General features: G+C 31.8%; 1 protein-coding gene and 1 non-coding gene across 2 annotated transcripts; both read left to right on the forward strand.

Moving 5' to 3' along the window:
• The first annotated feature begins 5,726 nt into the window (after window positions 1–5,726).
• Window positions 5,727–11,708, forward strand: LOC101219837. Its single transcript, XR_004216696.1, has 5 exons — window positions 5,727–6,126; window positions 7,041–8,571; window positions 8,665–10,255; window positions 10,340–10,458; window positions 10,543–11,708. It is a non-coding gene; the product is annotated as an uncharacterized LOC101219837 (transcript).
• A 5,509-nt stretch (window positions 11,709–17,217) lies between these two features.
• LOC101220071 (pectinesterase) lies at window positions 17,218–19,065 on the forward strand. Its single transcript, XM_004149450.3, has 3 exons — window positions 17,218–17,391; window positions 17,747–18,119; window positions 18,235–19,065. Exons 1-3 carry the CDS (start codon window positions 17,290–17,292, stop codon window positions 18,927–18,929), a joined length of 1,170 nt encoding a protein of 389 aa, XP_004149498.3. The 5' UTR covers window positions 17,218–17,289; the 3' UTR covers window positions 18,930–19,065.
• Window positions 19,066–19,451: the final 386 nt, after the last annotated feature.

Here is a 19,451-nt window from a genome sequence, read left to right on the forward strand (position 1 = left end):
AATCTCCCTTGCCAAAACAAAATTTGGGTTGAGTTGCCGAATTCAAAATGGTTTTCAAATAACTTCTTTTTAAGTTTTAAAATTTTAATTTGGTAGGCATTATATGTATTCAAATCAAATAATAATTTCGTCTACAATTTAAAAGCTCGGGTATCTTGACCGGTGGAACTAAAAATAAAAAGAAAATGACTTTTCGGATGAAATAAAAAAGTATTTCCTTTTTATTTATAAATAATTTTATGAATATTCTTTTATGACCATTTTGTTTTTTAAAATGGAGTATAAATATTATACATTTACCAACAAATTTCTTTATAAGGATTTGTCTTCTAAAAATTCATTTTTGTTTTTGAAATCAGACTAAAATTTACTTAAAATGAGGAGTCAACCAAGAAATAAACTTAATTTTAAAAAACTAAAACAAATAAGTTATCCAATGTTTCAAATAAGTTATCCGATGTATCGTTTTGTTTTTAAATTTCTTGATATGTTATTTACTTACCACCAAAGTTTTCATAAATAGATCCAAGATTTGAGAGAGTTAGATGGAAACTATCGTAAAACCATACTTCTGTAGCTTAAATAGGTTATCTTATTACAAGTTGGATATAATGTTATCAAAATTTTCATAAATGTCGTAATGCACTCTAATTTTAGTCCAAAAGATTAAACTGTCCATCTTTATTGTTAATAAAATATAAAAATGAAATAAGAAAACTGAACCATGACATGTAATTAAGACTTGCATTTATTAGATATCTTATATATACATGATATGTAATTAACTATATTATAGTTACATTATAATCAAAATTATTCCTTAATTATTTTTATTTTAGTGATTTTGTTAAAAAAAAAACTTTTTACTGTTCGATCTCTCTCTCCATTCATTCTTATTTATTATGTTCATCTCTTTCAAAATTTTCTGGTGAGTGAATATTCGTTTCATATTATTAATTGTGTTTGAAATTGTGAAATATAGTATGCCGGTGAAGTTTTTCGGTAAATTTTTTCAATAAAGAAAATTTACAGAATATATGGTTATGTAATTTACAGTATATACTCATATTTATAGTTGGTCAAGTATATATGTTTTGCATTTTTTTTCATATATTCTGCGTAATTTAATAATTTCTGATATATACTTATTATATTTAATCAATTTTCATATATTGAAAGTTAATTTGTAAAATCTTATCGTGGCTGAAATTATTTTCGATTTAAATAGATTATTATATACTCTTGCATATTTAACGTAATATTAAATAACAATGTACGTGTGCATATTTTACCTTGTATTTTAATTTTGTAACAATTTTTACATTAGATAAAATTGCAAATTTATAATAAGAAAAAGGAAAAGGAAAAGACTGAAAAAGGATAGTACGGGAAAAAAAGAAAATAAATAAATAAAAAACAGGAAAATAAAAAGAAATAAAAAAACAAGTGGAGAGAAATGAGGAAAATAGAGAGCTTTAGATAGATAACCAAGAGACTGAATGATATATATCACCGATATAATATATCATATATTATGTCTATCACATTTGTAGATATACTTTGTAATATTTAAAACATATGCAGAAATTATTTAAAATGCTAAAATGAAGAAGAAATGTGGAAAAAGCATATTTGCAAGGGAGGATGTGTATGAGTTATTGCTAATGATATTTTATATATATAATATATTATGTATCTACTTCTTAATGATATATTATGTGTGATGCTTAATGTTTAATGTTTAATGATATTTAATATATATTGTAATATATATGAAATATTATGTGTCTGCTGCTTAAATATATATTAAGTGTGTGATGTTTAATGCTTAATACTTAATGATATATGATATATACAATAAACTATATGATTTTTTTTAATATTGTATATTTGCAGGGTACACCATTGATCCTAAAAAGAAGTAAATTGCCTAAAGTCCATAAACTTAAAAAAAGAAATTCACACAATAGTATTAAATAAGAATGGAAAAGAAGTTCATTATATATTGTATATTGTATTACACAATTTAAGAAATAAAATTAATAACATGAAACAATTAGTTGAATATGAGGAAAAATTTACACTATTTTGATTGAAAATTTCAATGAAAAATTAAATTGAAATATGCACTCATCACATAAGTTAAATGAGATGATCATAATAAAGAAGATTGATCAATAATCAACTTATTGGGTGAAAGACGCTCAAAAGTGGATAAAATTCTTATCGAAGGAGAAACATAAGTTACAAAATCTTCGTTAAATGTGCAATTAAGATAAAATTGTTACTTTGGTGGAAAATATTCAATATATTATTACCATATTTGACTCAAATATAAACCATAACTAAATTGGAACACTATTAAATAATATACTATAAATAAATGAAAATGGTTCTTTTTTTTTTTTTTTTTTTTATATTTAATACATTGAATAGATAAGTTGTTTAGATATAATATAATTATGATATTATATTATTGTATATTTTGGAAGATAAATATTATTTATAATTAATGTAAGAGATAAAATGATGAATACAAATTTTGAAATCTTATTTAAGAAAATTAATGAGATTTTGAAACATTTGTGTAAAATTTGTGTAAAATCATTTGTAAAGTAAGTGTTTTGTCTAAATTTTTTAAAAACTATTGTAAAAGATTAACTGGAAACATATTTAATTTCAAAAAATGATAAAAAAAAAAAACAAATATTTACCAAATTGGGTCTTTATTTATTAGGTCATGTTGGTAACCATTTTGTTTATTGTTTCTTGTCTTTTTTTTAAAAAAATTATGCATATTTTCGTTTTCTATATCTTTCAATAATTTGCATCTTTTTTAAATATAATAGTTAAATTCTTAACCAAATACAAGAGTTAAAAGAACAATTTCTTTAAATCTATTTTTCTTTTCAATTTTCAATATTTGACCTGTTTTTAAAATAATTGGTAGAATGTATATAACAAATCCGTTTTTATAGGTTTAATTTTTAGAATAAAAACAAAAAACAAAAAACAAAATAAACAAACCTCAATTAATAACTTTGTGTTTAACGAGAAAGAACATGTGTTTGAAATTTTAAAATAGTGTTTAATTATAGGAAAAAAGTAAAAAACAAAATTAATTTAAAGTTTAAAATAGTATATAATTTTTGTTTTTGTTTTTAAGATATTCAAATATTATAATGGTAAAGTAAAATATTTCCAATTATATAATATAAATAATTTATACAAAATAAAAGAAAATTTAAATACAAAACAAAATATCTATTTAAAGATTTTAAATTATACCTGGCTTATAAATTAAACATTTTCGTGATTTTTTAATTTTTTTTATATGAAGTTGATTGATTAAAACATCCCATTATTCTTTTATATGGAAAATTTATGTTATTTTGACTGTAACCATCGACCATTATTGTTTGATAAAATCATAAGATCAATTTTAAAATATTCTCAAACCTAAATTTTATAAACTATGTCTACACTGTAGTAACTAAATTTGTTATTAAATCAATACAAAATTAATAAATTTAGAGTGTCACACCTTAAAAACTAATTATAAAAGATATCTTAGTTTATATATATATATATATATATCCATGTTAATGAAGTGATCATATTAGACAATTAGATGATCTTAGCTAGAGAATATAAGACTTATATAATAACATAAGTTTATAAGTTTATGAATATACAACTATATAACTACAAAATTATATAAATATTAATAAAATTAGCGAGCAACCATAATATAAGCAAATATACTATTTTCCATTAAAAATAAATAAAGAAAAGAAAAGAATAAAGAATTAAATGATATAAATAAAATCAAATGATGGATAAAGAAGTTTCTCCGATCCAAAATATAATGCTAAAAAACAACCAAAATTTAAATTAATAGAATATAGATACATAGATGAAATAATGTTGTAGTGCACGTTAAGTATTGTGAAAATATTGCTTATTCGACATATAGTTGATGTCTTTGGATGTCTTCTTACATCTCTATATATTGGTTGAAAAACACAAAAGTACCTCTTGTTTTACACCAAATTCTCTAATATACGAATTTATTTTATTGCTTACAATTTCATTAGATTTTATCTTACATAAAAATAACGAGAGAGAATGGTTCGAAATAAGAAGAGAAATTTATATAGTTTTAAAACTAAGTTAACGAATGATCATACGTTTTTTCTTAATTATTTTGCGTAAAGATTGTTTTAAAACACTAAAAAGAAATTAATAAATTTAACTAACTAAGAGATAATGATTAATGAGAGATGTAACCTTTAGTTGACAAACCCATAATAATTAGAAAAATTAACAAAGTTAAGAATGCAATTACAATAAAACCAACATAGTAAATAAAAAATCAAACTACAAAAGGGTAAAATAGGAAGATAGGAAGACCAAGTTTGACCGTATCGTTCCTTGTATATATACTGTAGATTATTATAGTATGTAAATTATGTTCTTTGTATATATACTGTAGATTATTATAGTATGTAAATTGTAGTAATTTGAGTAATTTAGAGTGAAATTATTTAAAAAGGGAGGATGGTTAGAGTATAGTAAATAGGGTAGGTATGAGTTATAATAATGATGAGAAAAAGCCAAATATTTAGTCAACCCTAAATGCCTCACTACCTACCCCACACTCTTTAATCACTTCTATAGCTTGTAGAAAATGTTAAATACTTCATGTGGAATTATGGGACTTTTATTAGGTAGATTGACATTTTATCCGACCTTCTAACTAATTTTATACTCGTTTCATTAAATATTATAGACAATATTCTAGGTCTACAACTTATCAAGTCTATCACTGATAAACATTATATGATGTCTATCGGTGTTTACCAATGATAAAAATCGATAGAAATCTATCATTGAAACCTATCGAATTGATGATAAAAATTGATAGAAATCTATTATCGATACTTTTAGTGATAGAAATTGATATAAGTTTATCATTGATAGAGGTCGATAGAAATTTATTAATGTTATTAGTGTACTTTTGCTACTTTTGTAAATAGCTTAATATTTTTTTTCTAAGTGAAAACTTCTCAACAGCAAGAGTATTTTCTAATAAAATGTAACATTAGGAGCATTTTTTAAAATTTAAAATATATCTTTATAAGCAAAATGATATTGAAATTCAAAGAATTCAACTTAAACTTACTATTAAGACCAAATATTTGATTCTCTACCTCCACACTTTGAGTACAACAAGTAAAAAGATAAGAAATCAAAAAGAAAATTATGTCAGTTTTCGTTAAACTAACCTCATTTGATATTAAAACATATGTGGCTAACGATAAAGTTAGAGATTCAAATCTCATAGTGCCCAACTTAAAAATCACCAACTAATCTCACCGTCTAACTTATCTCCTCTCAATCTTTTGTTTGTTGGTTGTGAGAGGGTTTGGTTCAAATGACCATCAAGGCAGCTGAGACGTTTACTGTGATCTATTGTTGTAAGTCTTTATGGATAGGTTTGCTTTAGGCTCTCCTCCCAATTATGGTGGAGTTTGATTGTGGTGATCTTATTAGCATCATTTCCATTAAGTCGGAGTTTTGGAGTTGCCATGAACGTTTTGAGTTAAAAGAGTGGTAACTTTGGTAGAGGTGAAAAACAAAAAATAGTTTTGACCAAAAAGACTCGAAAATGGATTGAAGAAAAGAAAAAAGAAAAGGTCTGTTTGTCACGACCAACGTGTAAAAAGGCTTTGCAATGAATGAATATCACACACTCTCTCCTAATAATATGACGAGTGGTCTGTTCTGCGGCTGACTCTTCCCATCCCCATCTCCTCTCCCTCCACATTTTTTCACTGCCCCGCCCATGAATGGCGATGTAGCTCCGGCCGCCACTCCGGCCACTTCAGCTGAGCCCCAATACATCAGGGCTAAGACTTCTGTTTGGTGGGACATCGAGAACTGTCAGGTCCCTAAGGGATGTGATCCTCACGCCATCGCCCAAAACATCAGTTTCTGCCCTCGTCAAAATCAACTATTGTGGCCCTGTCTCCATTTCCGCTTATGGGGATACCAATCGCATTCCTAATTCTATTCAGCAGGCTCTTTCTAGTACTGGCATCGCTTTGAATCATGTTCCTGCTGGTATGTCTCTTTCCCTTTCTGCTGTTTTCTGTTCTATAGGCTGTAGAAACCCTAGGGTTTCTCTTTTTTTTTTTTTGCTTTTCTCTTCTTTTTTGTTCATTCTGTTTGTTATTTCTGTGATTATTGTTTGATGGATTTGGTTTTCTCCACTGAATTGCGGATCGGATGTGATGCTTGAATCTATGTATGGCTTATTCTCAATTCCGCTTGTGGGTTGTATGATTGCATGAGTGGAAGTGGAACAGTGCTCTTACTTACTCCAATTTACGAATTGAAAAGAAAAATGAGGGACTCGTATTCTCAGTCGTCGTTTTCATGTTTGATTTTGAAAGTGTATTTTGCACTGCTTTTGAAGTTCAACTTTCAAATAACTTCCCATTGTCATTTAGAATTACTAATTAGTGAGTGACTGAACTTGCTCTTTGCAATCCCATCCTGGATAATAATGAAAATTATCGTCTTCGCTCATCGATGTAGGCTTTTATAAGTCGAATGTGCCTAGTTGTGTCATGTTTGTGTTATCTTTTCCCTCTCTTTATTTATTTATTTTTGTTGCGACTGCCATATTTATAGTAAAATTCAGTTTTTTTTTTTCTTTTTTTGCTATTTTTTGCTATGTATTGTAAAAGTAGGGTAACTGTTTTTTTTTTTTCATGAAATCATTACTTACTCTTCTGAAATTTGATTTTCTGAATTCTTTTGAAATTTCAATTTTGCCTTTGTAGTATTTTGATCGTCTTGTACTGTTTTGTGCTGGTCTTTGAATTAATTTTATGTTGGTTTCACTCTTTCTATCTAGTAGATGTCTGATCTTGATGTATCCATCATTCATTGGTTTTAAAACAAATCATGAAAAATTACTGCAAAGTTGGAGGACTTGTTGGACTCTAATTTGTTAAGCTTTCTTCTAACAGGTGTTAAAGATGCAAGTGATAAGAAGATTCTAGTCGATATGTTGTTTTGGGCAGTTGATAACCCTGCTCCTGCAAATTATTTGCTAATTTCGGGTGATAGGGATTTTTCTAACGCACTTCATCAATTAAGAATGAGAAGATATAATATTCTTCTTGCGCAGCCACAAAAGGCTTCTGCACCACTAGTAGCAGCAGCAAAGAGTGTTTGGCTTTGGATGAGTCTTGTAGCTGGTGGACTTCCAATATCCAGTACTGAATCATCTCAACTTGTGAATGGTATCCCTACTTCTGAACCTCAAATATCTCAGACCTCTGGATTTGATCATAATCAGCACACAGGACAAGCTATAGTATACAAACCTGAAAATGTCAATTTGGGTAACCAAAGATCTTATTCTACCGAGAGGATGGGTGACAATAAACATAAAGGTAAATATGTACAGAAAAACTCCAACCAACCAGTTATATCCAGAGCTTTAAGCTCACCTGCGTCTATGCAAGAGAAAAACCCTAATTTTTTAAACCAACCAAATCATATGCAAGCAAAGCAGTTTAAGAAAGCACCCCATGAATTCTTTGGAAATGGCAATCCTGTAGGCTCTTCTAGTCAATCCATTCCAAACTTGTTTATTGAAAATTCCAGCCATGCTAGGATTGATGGCAATGGTTCAATGGGTAGTTCCTCATGTTACCAACCTTCTCACCTGGCTCATGCTAGGTCTGATGGCAATATTTCAATGAGTAATTCCTCAAGTTACCAACCTCCTCATATGAGGCAAAACAACATGCAGCTCCATCCTCCTTTTCGACCGGATAATGTTTTTCCTCCTAACTCTCTTAATCATAATCCTTTTCCAGTCCTTGGTCAACCTGATCTCCCTGCACCCAATATTAGTCAGCTACATATCTCTGATTATCCCAATTATCCTATAAATCCTCAAAATTTCCATCAACAAACTGGTGAATTTAGACCACATTCTAAGTCTCAAAATCCTGCTAACTTTAATGCCCCTGACAAAAGCCGTAGTCATCATGGTGGCCAATCATTCCATCATGATGCATTGAATAAAAGACATGCCCGTGATGCAGTAGAGTATACACCTCATTCATCTTTTACCACTGTTACTAGAAGTTTATCTCATAACGATGGCTGGGGATCTCAGGGGCAACCACCACCATCAGAGTACATTCAAGGCCTCATTGGAGTTATTCTTCTTGCATTGAACACCCTGAAAGTGGAAAAAATTATGCCAAAGGAGGAAAATATAGCTGAGTGCATACGATATGGAGATTTGAGAAACTGCAATACTGATGTAAAAATGGCACTAGATAGTGCGATAGAGCATAATATGGTAGTGAAGCAGGAGATAGGAGAACTGCAACTGTATGTTGGTAAAACAGAAAAACTGTGGAAATGTGTGAACCCTCTAGGTGGGTATCCTAATCAGTACCCAAAAGCCATATGGGATAAGATTCATTATTTTTTAGCTTCTCCAGCTGGTCGTTCTGCAATGATGGCTTCACGTTGCAGGTGATGTGATTTCTGGTCATCTCAAGCTGATCCAGCTTTCTAGATTGTTGGGTTCTAGTTTCGATAATAACTTCTGTTTCAATTGAATTGCAGATATGAAGCAGCATTGATTCTGAAGAAAGAATGCTTAACAGATTTTGCTTTGGGCGATGTGCTTCAGATTTTGCATATGATAACCTCCATGAAGAAATGGATTACTCATCATAATTCAGGATGGCAGCCAATTAATATTATACTAGCAGAAGGTAATACAGATGCAAGTTCAAGAACTGAACTTGATTGATCAACACAAATACCGATTTAGTTAAAGAAAAATACCCTCGAACTGCCGCTATGAAGGCTGATTAAGGTGTGATATTAGCACATTGAAGGAGGGGAGTATTATTACAATTGATACCAGAAGCTACTGGAATTACAGATGTTTAAAACCTCAAGGTTTGCCTATTCTGTTCTTTTACTTTTACGTTACTGGAGAAAATATTCCCGTGTTGAAGTGCCTGTAAAACCTTGGAACCAATAGTCTATGAAGATCATCCTAGGTGCAGGACTACCATTTTAAGTTTCTTTCTGGAAGGAATTGGTTTGTTCACGTGTTTTTCTCGTCTTCTCAGCAAGTTGTACATTTGATGCCTGTTTTGAGACGCTATAAGTTTGTCATCTATGGCGCTGGACAGTGTTTTAAAAAGCGCCCTAAGGCGCGCGCCTAGGCGCGCCTAGGCTCAAGGCGCCCACTTGGGGCTTATTTGTGAGGAGGCGCAGCGAATTATAAAAAGCCCATATTAGGCGCGCGCCTCCCTTGAGGCGCGCCTAGGCGCAAGTCGAATTAGGCGTGGGCTTTTTTTTATAAGTTATGGGCTGGGCTTTAATTATAAAAAACTATTATTATTTAGGTTTTTTAAACCTATTACGTAAACGTGAAGAAAGAACCCTTCTCCTTTCGCGCGTGAAGTTTCTTCAACACGACTCTTCATCTACTTCTTCAGTTCTTCGTCTTCCGTTCTGCTTCTACTTCAGTTCTTCGTCTTCGTCTTCCGTTTGCTTCCTTTTCCACCCTTCCATTCCGGCCACCCTTTCTTCTTCACACAAAACGAGTGCTGCGGCTGCCATTACTCTGTTTTTTGGTGCACACGACTCTTCATCTACTTCTTCAGTTCTTCGTCTTCCGTTCTGCTTCTACTTCAGTTCTTCGTCTTCGTCTTCCGTTTGCTTCCTTTTCCACCCTTCCGTTCCGGCCACCCTTCTTCTTCACACAAAACGAGTGCTGCGGCTGCCATTACTCTGTTTTTTGGTGCAAAAACAGAGGAAAAGAGAAGACAATAATATTCTGTGCTACAGTGCTGCTAGTGCTTCAGTTTTCGCCTCCTCCATCTCAGCTTTATCACGGGTTAGTATCTCAATCGTTCAGTTAACATCTGCATTGCTTTCTCCTTCTTCTGTAACTCTTTGACAAGAACATCAAACTCCATTGTTTTCTGTTTTCATAGCATGGTATACCCATTGAGTTAGAAAAAACTCTCTAAAGTCTACATCTTCTTCTTCTTATACTTCTCAACTTCAACTTCCTTCGATAACCCATCAAACTCAACCTTCATCCCATCCATCTCACAACACACTCCCCTCCAATCCTCCATTTATAACAACTTCATCCCATCCCATCCCATCCAAAGGGACAAAATATCTCCAGGTAAATTTCAACTAAACGATTATTCAACGATACTAGCAACAAGCTCTTCTATTAATATATATATTTTTTTGTTTGTGCCTATAGTGGAATGGTGGGATAATTTTGGACAATCAACTCCAAACTTGCAAAAGTTTGCTGTGAGAATTTTAGGTCTTACTTGTAGTGCTTCTGGATGCGAGCGTAATTGGAGTGTGTTTGAACAGGTTACCTTTCCTCTCCTTAAATACATTGAGAATGATAATCAAAATTTGTTGATTCACTGACAATGAAACTTTCTAATTTTTCAGCTTCATAGCAAGAAACGAAATAGGCTTGCTCAAAGTCGTTTGAATGATCTAGTGTTCATCAAATACAACAGAGCACTAAAACGTCGATACAACCTACGAGATATTGTCGACCCCATCTCCTTGAAAGATATTGATGATAGTAATGAATGGTTGATTGGAAGATTGGATGACGATTCTGAGGAGGATGATGAGTTGGTATTTAATGATGATTCTTTAACGTGGGGTGATGTTTCTAGAGCTGTCGGAGCAAAAGAACCATCATTCTATTCTAGAGCTAGTACCTCTAGACCAAAGACTATTGTTTCATGTTCATCCTCGTCTACCACGCAACGGAAACAAGTAAATTTAGATGACTTCGATTTGGAAGAAGAAGATACTGATGGCTATAAGTCTAACGAAGGATTGAATGAAGACGAGGATCAATTTAGTGATGATGAGTTTGATCTTTAGGGATGAACTTTTATTTTGATTATTGACTTGTTGAATACTGGGTAGTTTTTTGTTGTGTTTTGTTGTTTAGGCTACTTATATTGGGTACCTATATTTTATACATTGTTGCTCTGCTATATGTGTGTATATATATTTTCTTCTCTTTTTATATATAGTGCGCCTTATGAAAAAAAGCTCGCGCTTTTTTTTGCGCCTTGCGCCTAGGCTCCAGAGGACCAATGCGCCTTAGTGCGCCTTGAGCCTTTAAAAACAGAGGCGCTGGATGTTCTATTGTTTTGACTACACTAGGTTAGCTAGCTGCTTCAGGACTTTGTATGTCACCATGCCTTGTTTACTACAGAAGGATATTAGCATAGAGGAATCCACTGCCGGTGGATCAGCTTGAAGAAGTCGGCCAGCAAATTAAACATGGAGCATTCTGAAGGTTTCTTTTTCTTCTATTCTTTTGGCCCCCATAGATATCGACTTAGCACATAAAATGGTTTTGCCTTATTTGTATTACCCTAGGTTTCTATGCTCTGTTCTTGCTTATGGGATTTGATTGTATGGGCACAGTGGTATTCTTTGACTATTTGTACTTCTTTCTACTTTCGAGAACAGATAAAACTTTTATATGTTTTGAAGCATATGCTATAAGACAACGTGGACACAAGGAAATTATTGGTTCACTTTTTTGAGATGCTATGAATAAATGAGCATACCGTTCGTTTATGATTTATTGTGATTGGTTAGTCATGTTTATTATGCATTGCCTTTTCTTTCTCCTTGTTGTCAAACCTTCAATCTTCAATTTTGTATTAATAGGTCTATGACATTTACATTTTAGGTTCTTGAATTTTCAAAGAATGTGTATTTGGTTTTTTATGTTTCAAATTGGCTAATGTTAGTTCAAGAATTTTCAAATGTGTAACAGGTTCTACTAATAGAACTGTTCAATTAATATAAATTTCTATTTCTTTAAGCACGTAAACTAAATATGAAAATAAAGACTTCAGAATAATTACTACTAAAACATAGTTTGAAATTTTGTTCGACCCTTAAAATTTACGCTAGTTTAGCATTCTTTTATTCTTTTTTCTTTTCAAAAACTCAAGTGCCTCAACCTAAAGATAGAGCTCAATTTTAATTTATTTTTCTAGTTGAGTCTTAATATTAGCATTATTAACGAAGTTTTTTTTTTTTTAAAAAAACATATAATAAATTGGCAAAATATTTTTTTAGTTTAGCATTATAAACAATTTCGAAAAAGGAAAAAAAAAGCATGAATATCCACAATGAAAAATACAAAAATGCCCCATCAACATGCAATTAATTGGACCCTTGGGCACCTATTTCGATCATGATACACACCAAATCTAAACGATATCCAAGGATCTTTTTTTAAGTTCATGTACCAAATATAAATATTTTATATTTGTTATAGGATTGATTGGATTTAGCTACACGATCGTGTACCTAAAATCTAAACGATCGTGTACCTAAAATCTAAACGATCGTGTACCTAAAATCTAAATGATCGTGTACTAATATTCCAACAATTTTTGTCCAAGATTATGTAGCAAGATCTTTTATACTTTGTACACCAACTTGAACTTTGGTGTAATCTTAAACCAAATAACACATTGAAAAAAAATAATACAAGACAAGATTTATGTTTGATTTGAAAACAAAGATCATGATTTTAGAAAAATATAAAAAAACTTTGCAGAAGAAAGAAGACGAAAAGAAAAAGAAGTTGCAAAAGAAAGAAAATGGAAAAGAAGGACAAACTTGAAATATTTTTAAATAAATGATCGAGCTAATCAATTTTTGATTTTGTAACCGGCGTTGTAAATATTTAGGTGTTTTTATTATATTATGAAAATTAATCTTTCAAATAAATTTTATAAAATAGGCCGTTAGATAAAACAAAATGTGATCATCACCAACCTATATATAAAATATATGTGTAGAAAATCATATGATAATGAGGGTTAACCACTTCATCCATTAGTGTTTTTTTTTCTTGTTTAATTAGCCAATTTCTTTCAAAAGTTTAAAAAAAATGAATGAAACCTTACTCGATTTTTTTTTTAATAATATGAAAACTTTGATACACTATTATCAATCAGATGATGGGTAAGTAAAACACCCATTTTCATTCCATTTATGCACAAAATTTTGTGAAAAATGATAGCAATCGAATCAAAAGTCCACTTTACAATGAAACTCTAAATCAATAATGAAGAATTAAATAAAAAGAAAGAAGATGAAAATGGACCAGACAAGTGAATGTCAATATCAATTTGGGAGTGAGCAACTTCAAGATATTACAAATCACTACTTAATTATTACTGAACTCAAAAGCTATAGAGGAGGAAATTAGAGATGCCATGGTGAATTTTGGGAGTAAAAGCTGCAGTCTGCAGTAGCATCATAAAGAAGAGAGATAGAATAGTTTTAACCAAATTTATATTCTCCTTTAATTTCAAGCTCTTGTTTCACTGGAAATTAAAGCCACTTCAAAAGCTATTGTGAGGGAAATGGTTGGTAGCAAGAATAAGGCCAGGAAAATCAAACAAGTAATGAAGCCAAACAATAGAACAATCCCAGAATAGAAACACAAAACATAAAAGAGAATTAAAACATATGTCATACTTGGACATGATAAACAAGAAATCTCTTTGTAAGGAAGAATTGGAAGAAAGAGATTGATTATGGGAGCACAGAAAAGGGGATTGACTTAGGAGGAAAATAAAAGGGGAGAACTTCCCTCGGGTTTGCCTATGGTTCTCTCCTCCCCTACAATGGGGTGGACTTAAAGGTTCTAAATCCAGGAGGGAATAGGGAATACAAACTTGGGTCCTCCATCCAAGGAGGGTGAGTTGGGCCCTTTAGCCTAACACCTCTCATTTCCCTACTTTTTCTTTTTGGTCTAACCTTCTTTTGTCTTCACTTGACTGTTACTGTTATTGTTTTGATTTTATAACTGGCTTATCTTCCTTAGCTTGCGATTCTTAGTCCAACAAGTGACCTATAACAGCCACCCATTACCAAGAACACCCCATTTGTAGACTCAAGCAAATTGTTCTAGAGTTTAGTTGAATTGTGCCATGTGCTGTTGTTGCACTTCGCGTTGTGTCTTGCTCAACGTACGGTATCTCGCATAGTCAAGTTGTGTACGATTATCTCATCAAGTGGACAAAATGCCTAGCGGTCAGAACGCAAAGCTGGAAAAACAAAGATTGGTTAAGAAATGGCTGAGTCGCGGATCATGCTCTTTTTAAGATGTTTCACAACTCTACTTCTTTGTGCAAACAAAATTATTGTCTTGTCGTTCCCATGATAAAACAACATTTATTCTTCAATTGATTTTGCACATAAATCAATTAGAATCTTATCACTCAGGTAAACACTTAAAATTGCTTGGTAAACTCAAAAGAAGAAGATTGAGAGAGCGTTTACATGCTTATGAAAATTTCTCTCGTGTGAAATAAAATGATGAAGAAAGTATATATATAATGTGAGGGAATCAATAGACGAAATTAATTTGTAACCTTTTTATTTATTTATGAAGGGGTTATGTTGACTTATTGAATACTAAACGGTAATAAAACATTTGATTCTTTTTAATCATGTGATAAAGATCATGACTTTAGTATGTCTCATTATGTTTGTCCATCTCGCCTAGGATGTCAACATATGTGTGATGAGATGTTTTCATTTTTCCGCATAACTCATGTGATCTCATAGTCATGATCAATATTACATAGTTTAAAACTAAAACATGAAAGATTCTAAAGCTTTCATTCCCGTAGCGTTTGAAACATAAGTTATCTTATTGTTTAGTCTTCTTGCATCGCATAAAGAATTAGCGTTTAAAACATATTTAAATTATAACTATATCGTTTAGCTTGGTTTTCATGTCTATTTAATTTTTCATTCAACACGTGCATAAGCTCACTCACTCACAAAAATAAAAAGAGAAATATTGAATTAGGAATGACAAAAAAGGGATAATAATATTAAAAATATAACAAAAGATTAAGGAAAATGGGGAGTTGAAATTTGGAAGTACAAAAAGAGGAAAAAGAGGTTAGGAATAGGGATAAGAAGAAGAGGGAGGAGAGAGAGAGAGAGAGCTTGAAAGTTAAAAATTAGCGAAGTTCAATGTACAATCATAATACATTAATATTATCATATATTAAGGATGAATAAATAATATTTAAAATAAATAAAAATAATGAGTTTTTTTTCAAAATAGAACAAAATGCAAAAATATTTATACCGTATAGAACATTTTTTTTTATTTTTAAAAAACTCACTAGCCCACAACGTGAAATAACACAAAATACTCCTACGATTAATCAACGTCACATACACGAGAAAAATGATTTTGTACCAAGTTTAAACAAGATCATTTTAAACGATTTTGTAGCAAGTCAAACGATCTCGTAGCAAGTCTAAACGATCTTGTACCCTTGTATGTAGTCTAAATCAACGATCTTGCATCAAATCTAAATGATCTCGTACTCAGTCTAAGAGATCTTGTAGTAAATCAAAACGATCTATTTGATCTATTAGTGATAGTAGTTTATTTGGGATAGACAACTGGTTGTTTAGATATTGGTACACGCATTTAGTTCTTGTACCAAGAAGATGAAGAAATATGAGAAATGAAGAAGAAGGAAAAAATTGGTAAATATTTACATAAATAACCATAATATTATTGTAAAATGAATAAGTAATAAAATAAAGAAATTCATAATATAAAGATGAGACAAATAAATCTCAAAAAGAAAAAGAAAAAAAAATGAAAAATCTTTTGAAATGCAAAACCTAAAATTTATAAAATAAATATTATGAGTTATTTTATTTCGTTACACGGCTCGTAAATATTTTAGTATTTTTGTAATAATAAAGTTTCTCTTTTATATTATTTCATAAAAACAGTTAGTTTCACCCCTTGGCCTAACCAATACCTAATTAGGTTTTTATGGTTCCAATGAATCATTGATATATAAAATTATTTATTTGATTTGAAGACACAAAATGTTTGAGGTTTAGAGCATAAACGTCTATTTTCGTCTCCATATATGCCATGAAAACACACACAAGTTTAATCAAATATTGTTTAAGAAATCATTGGACAATTGTTGAAATAGTAGATGCAATATGAAAAGGGTTCTTAAAATGTCATAAGCACATATTGAACTATTATAAGAGAAAACATATATGTTTTAACTTGTACTATTGATGAATGAGTGAAATATATTATTAGATGACAACTATAAAACAATTGATCATATTTAACTACTAAATCCCGATACTTGCACATAATAGGATAAAGGTGAATATGGGAGAAAATATAATTAATGACACAATGTGGTTGTTCTTAAAAATGATAATAATAAAGGTTAGACTTGGACAATTATTGTTAGGAAGTTGTGGTGTATTTGAGGTATTGACTATCTCAACTCCATTCACAAACACTAAAAATAAACCACACATATATATCCAATTCCTAAAAGACAGCTCCTAGCTATTTTAAGCCAAAATTTAGCACTATATAATGTTGCTGATGCTAACCAATTTCTCATCACCCTCCTCCATTCAAATCACTACAAAAACCCAACAAAAAAAAAAAAAAGGGTAAAAAAAGGAAACACATAAATCAAAACCCAAACCTTTTGTTTTCCCATCTCTGTATGGTGGGAAAACTTTCTTGCATTAAGGTTTTGATTTTTGAAGGAAAAAAAATAGCAAGGTAAAAGAAAAAAGAAAAAAATGGTTGGGAAGGTGGTCATGTCGGGGATATCCCTTATTCTTGTAGTCGGTGTAGCTCTCGCGGTTGTCGCTATAGTAAACAAGAGCGATAGTTCTGATGAAACTGCAAATTTATCTCCAAAAATGAAGGCTGTCGCATCTATTTGTTCTAATGCCGATTACCAACCAGAATGTCAAACTACACTTGGTAGTGTTGGAAATAATTCGTCGGTAGAGGACCCGAAAGAGTTCATAAAAGCCGCGATTACGTCTACCATTGAAGAGATGAAAAAGGGTTATAATTTGACTGATAACCTTATGGTTGAGGCAGCTAACAATGCTACAATTAAAATGAGTGTTGATGATTGTAAGGATTTATTACAATCTGCTATTGATGAGTTGCATGCGTCTTATTCTACTGTTGGCGATCCCGATTTGCATACTAACGAAGACCGTATCGCTGATATTAAGAATTGGCTAACCGCTGTTATTTCTTATCAACAATCTTGTCTTGATGGACTTGAGGAATTTGATCCTCAGCTTAAACAAAAGATGCAAGATGGTCTTGATGTTGCTGGCAAGCTTACTAGTAATGCTCTTGCTATTGTTGGTGCTGTTTCTGATATTCTCAAAGAACTTGGCTTGCAATTGAAGGTAATTATGATATATCTCACTTCAAACTTTCAAATATACCAAAATTTCAACCTCTATCCATATTAATACATATCAATAAACTTTTATCACTTTCTATTGATACTAATAGACACAATTAAACTTTTATCACTTTCTATTAAATTCGATGTTAGTTGTCATTGTTGATAGATATGATAGTAGTCTATCAAGGTTTATAAATATCTATCATTGATTAGACATTGGCATTTTGCTATATCAATGAAGACTCTTTTATCAATATTTGCTACACCGTGACTCATATCATTTATTATTGATAGACTTTGAAAGATTTTGCTATATCTGCAATTTTTTAAAATGTTCTATATATTATTGACAGGTCCAACCGAGTGGTCGTAGGCTACTTGGAACAACAGAAGTAGATAGTGACTCGTTCCCGACATGGTTGACGGGATCAGATAGGAAGTTGTTGGCAGCAAAAAGAGGTGGTGTTCGAGTAAAACCGAACGTAGTGGTGGCTAAGGATGGTAGTGGGCAATACAAGACCATTGGTGCTGCATTAGCTGCATACCCAAAGGCCCTAAAAGGAAGATATGTAATCTACGTGAAAGCAGGGGTCTATAATGAACCCATCATTGTCACTAAAGACATGAAAAATATTTTCATGTATGGAGATGGCCCAAGAAAAACCATTGTCACTGGTCGCAAAAGCAATCGTGACGGGATCACCACCCAAAACACCGCATCTTTTGGTAAGTCTTCACAAAAATCACGTGGTTGAGTGATATAATATTAAATTTTCCTTTCACTATCAACTTAAACATTTTGGGTAATGGATGATTAAGAATACAAATTTACCTCTTGCAGCTGCCATTGGAGAAGGATTTCTTTGCAAATCCATGGGATTCACCAACACAGCTGGCCCTGAAGGCCATCAAGCAGTAGCTCTCAGAGTCCAATCCGACAGATCTGCCTTCTTTAATTGTAGAATGGATGGCTACCAAGACACTCTCTACGTACAAACCCACCGTCAATTCTACCGCAATTGTGTCATATCTGGTACCGTAGATTTCATCTTTGGCGACTCAAACACCATCATCCAAAACTCATTGATCATTGTTCGTCGTCCCATGGACAACCAACAAAACACTGTTACGGCCAATGGTCGTGCAGATAAAAAGGAAATCTCTGGATTGGTTATCCATAACTGCAGAATCGTCCCAGAGCAGAAGCTATTCGCTGAGAGGTTCAAGATTCCAACATTCTTGGGGAGACCATGGAAGGAATATGCTAGAACAGTGATCATGGAGTCGACATTGGGTGACTTTATTCAGCCGGCTGGATATATGCCTTGGTCTGGGAATTTTGCATTGGCAACTTGTTCGTATTTCGAGTATGGGAACAGAGGGCCTGGAGCTAACACTAATAGGAGAGTGAGGTGGAAGGGAGTTAGAGTGATAGGAAGAAATGAAGCCATGCAATTCACTGCTGGACCTTTTCTTTTGGGAAAAGCTTGGCTTCCAGGCACCGGTGGACCTTACCTCTTAGGGCTCAAGAATTAAAAACATTGTATTTTCATTCTTTTGAATCTCATCTTGGAGCCATGGTTTGCGCTCCATATTCAATATAGTGATTTCATATTCATTATTTACTTTCAAATTATATATCACAGTGGTTACAAGGTGCCACCCATTCAAAGAATGCTTAACACAATGCATCCCAAAAAAATGATAATTAAAGACCCGAATGAGCCTAGCTAGGAGATGGTCGGGGCTTGGCCCAAGCTAAGGCCCTCACCTACCTAGCTAAGGTTGACCCTTGTGACACACTTAATGGGGCTTGCTTTACATTGTTGGATCGGTATGACAACCTAGAGGGGGTGAATAGGGTTTAAATAAATTTTTTGACAAATAAAAAGTAAAATTTAAATAAAGAACTTTGTAAACTTTGTTAAATAACAAGATTGTAAGAGTATGTAACTAAAATTAAATTAAAAAATAATTAGAAAAGAGTTAGAGAAGAAGACACCGTAATTTTATAGTGGTTCGGTTAAACTCAACTTGTTAGAGAAGAAGACACCGTAA

Source organism: Cucumis sativus, chromosome 5 (genome assembly GCF_000004075.3).
Source record: "Cucumis sativus cultivar 9930 chromosome 5, Cucumber_9930_V3, whole genome shotgun sequence".
Lineage (NCBI taxonomy): Eukaryota > Viridiplantae > Streptophyta > Magnoliopsida > Cucurbitales > Cucurbitaceae > Cucumis > Cucumis sativus.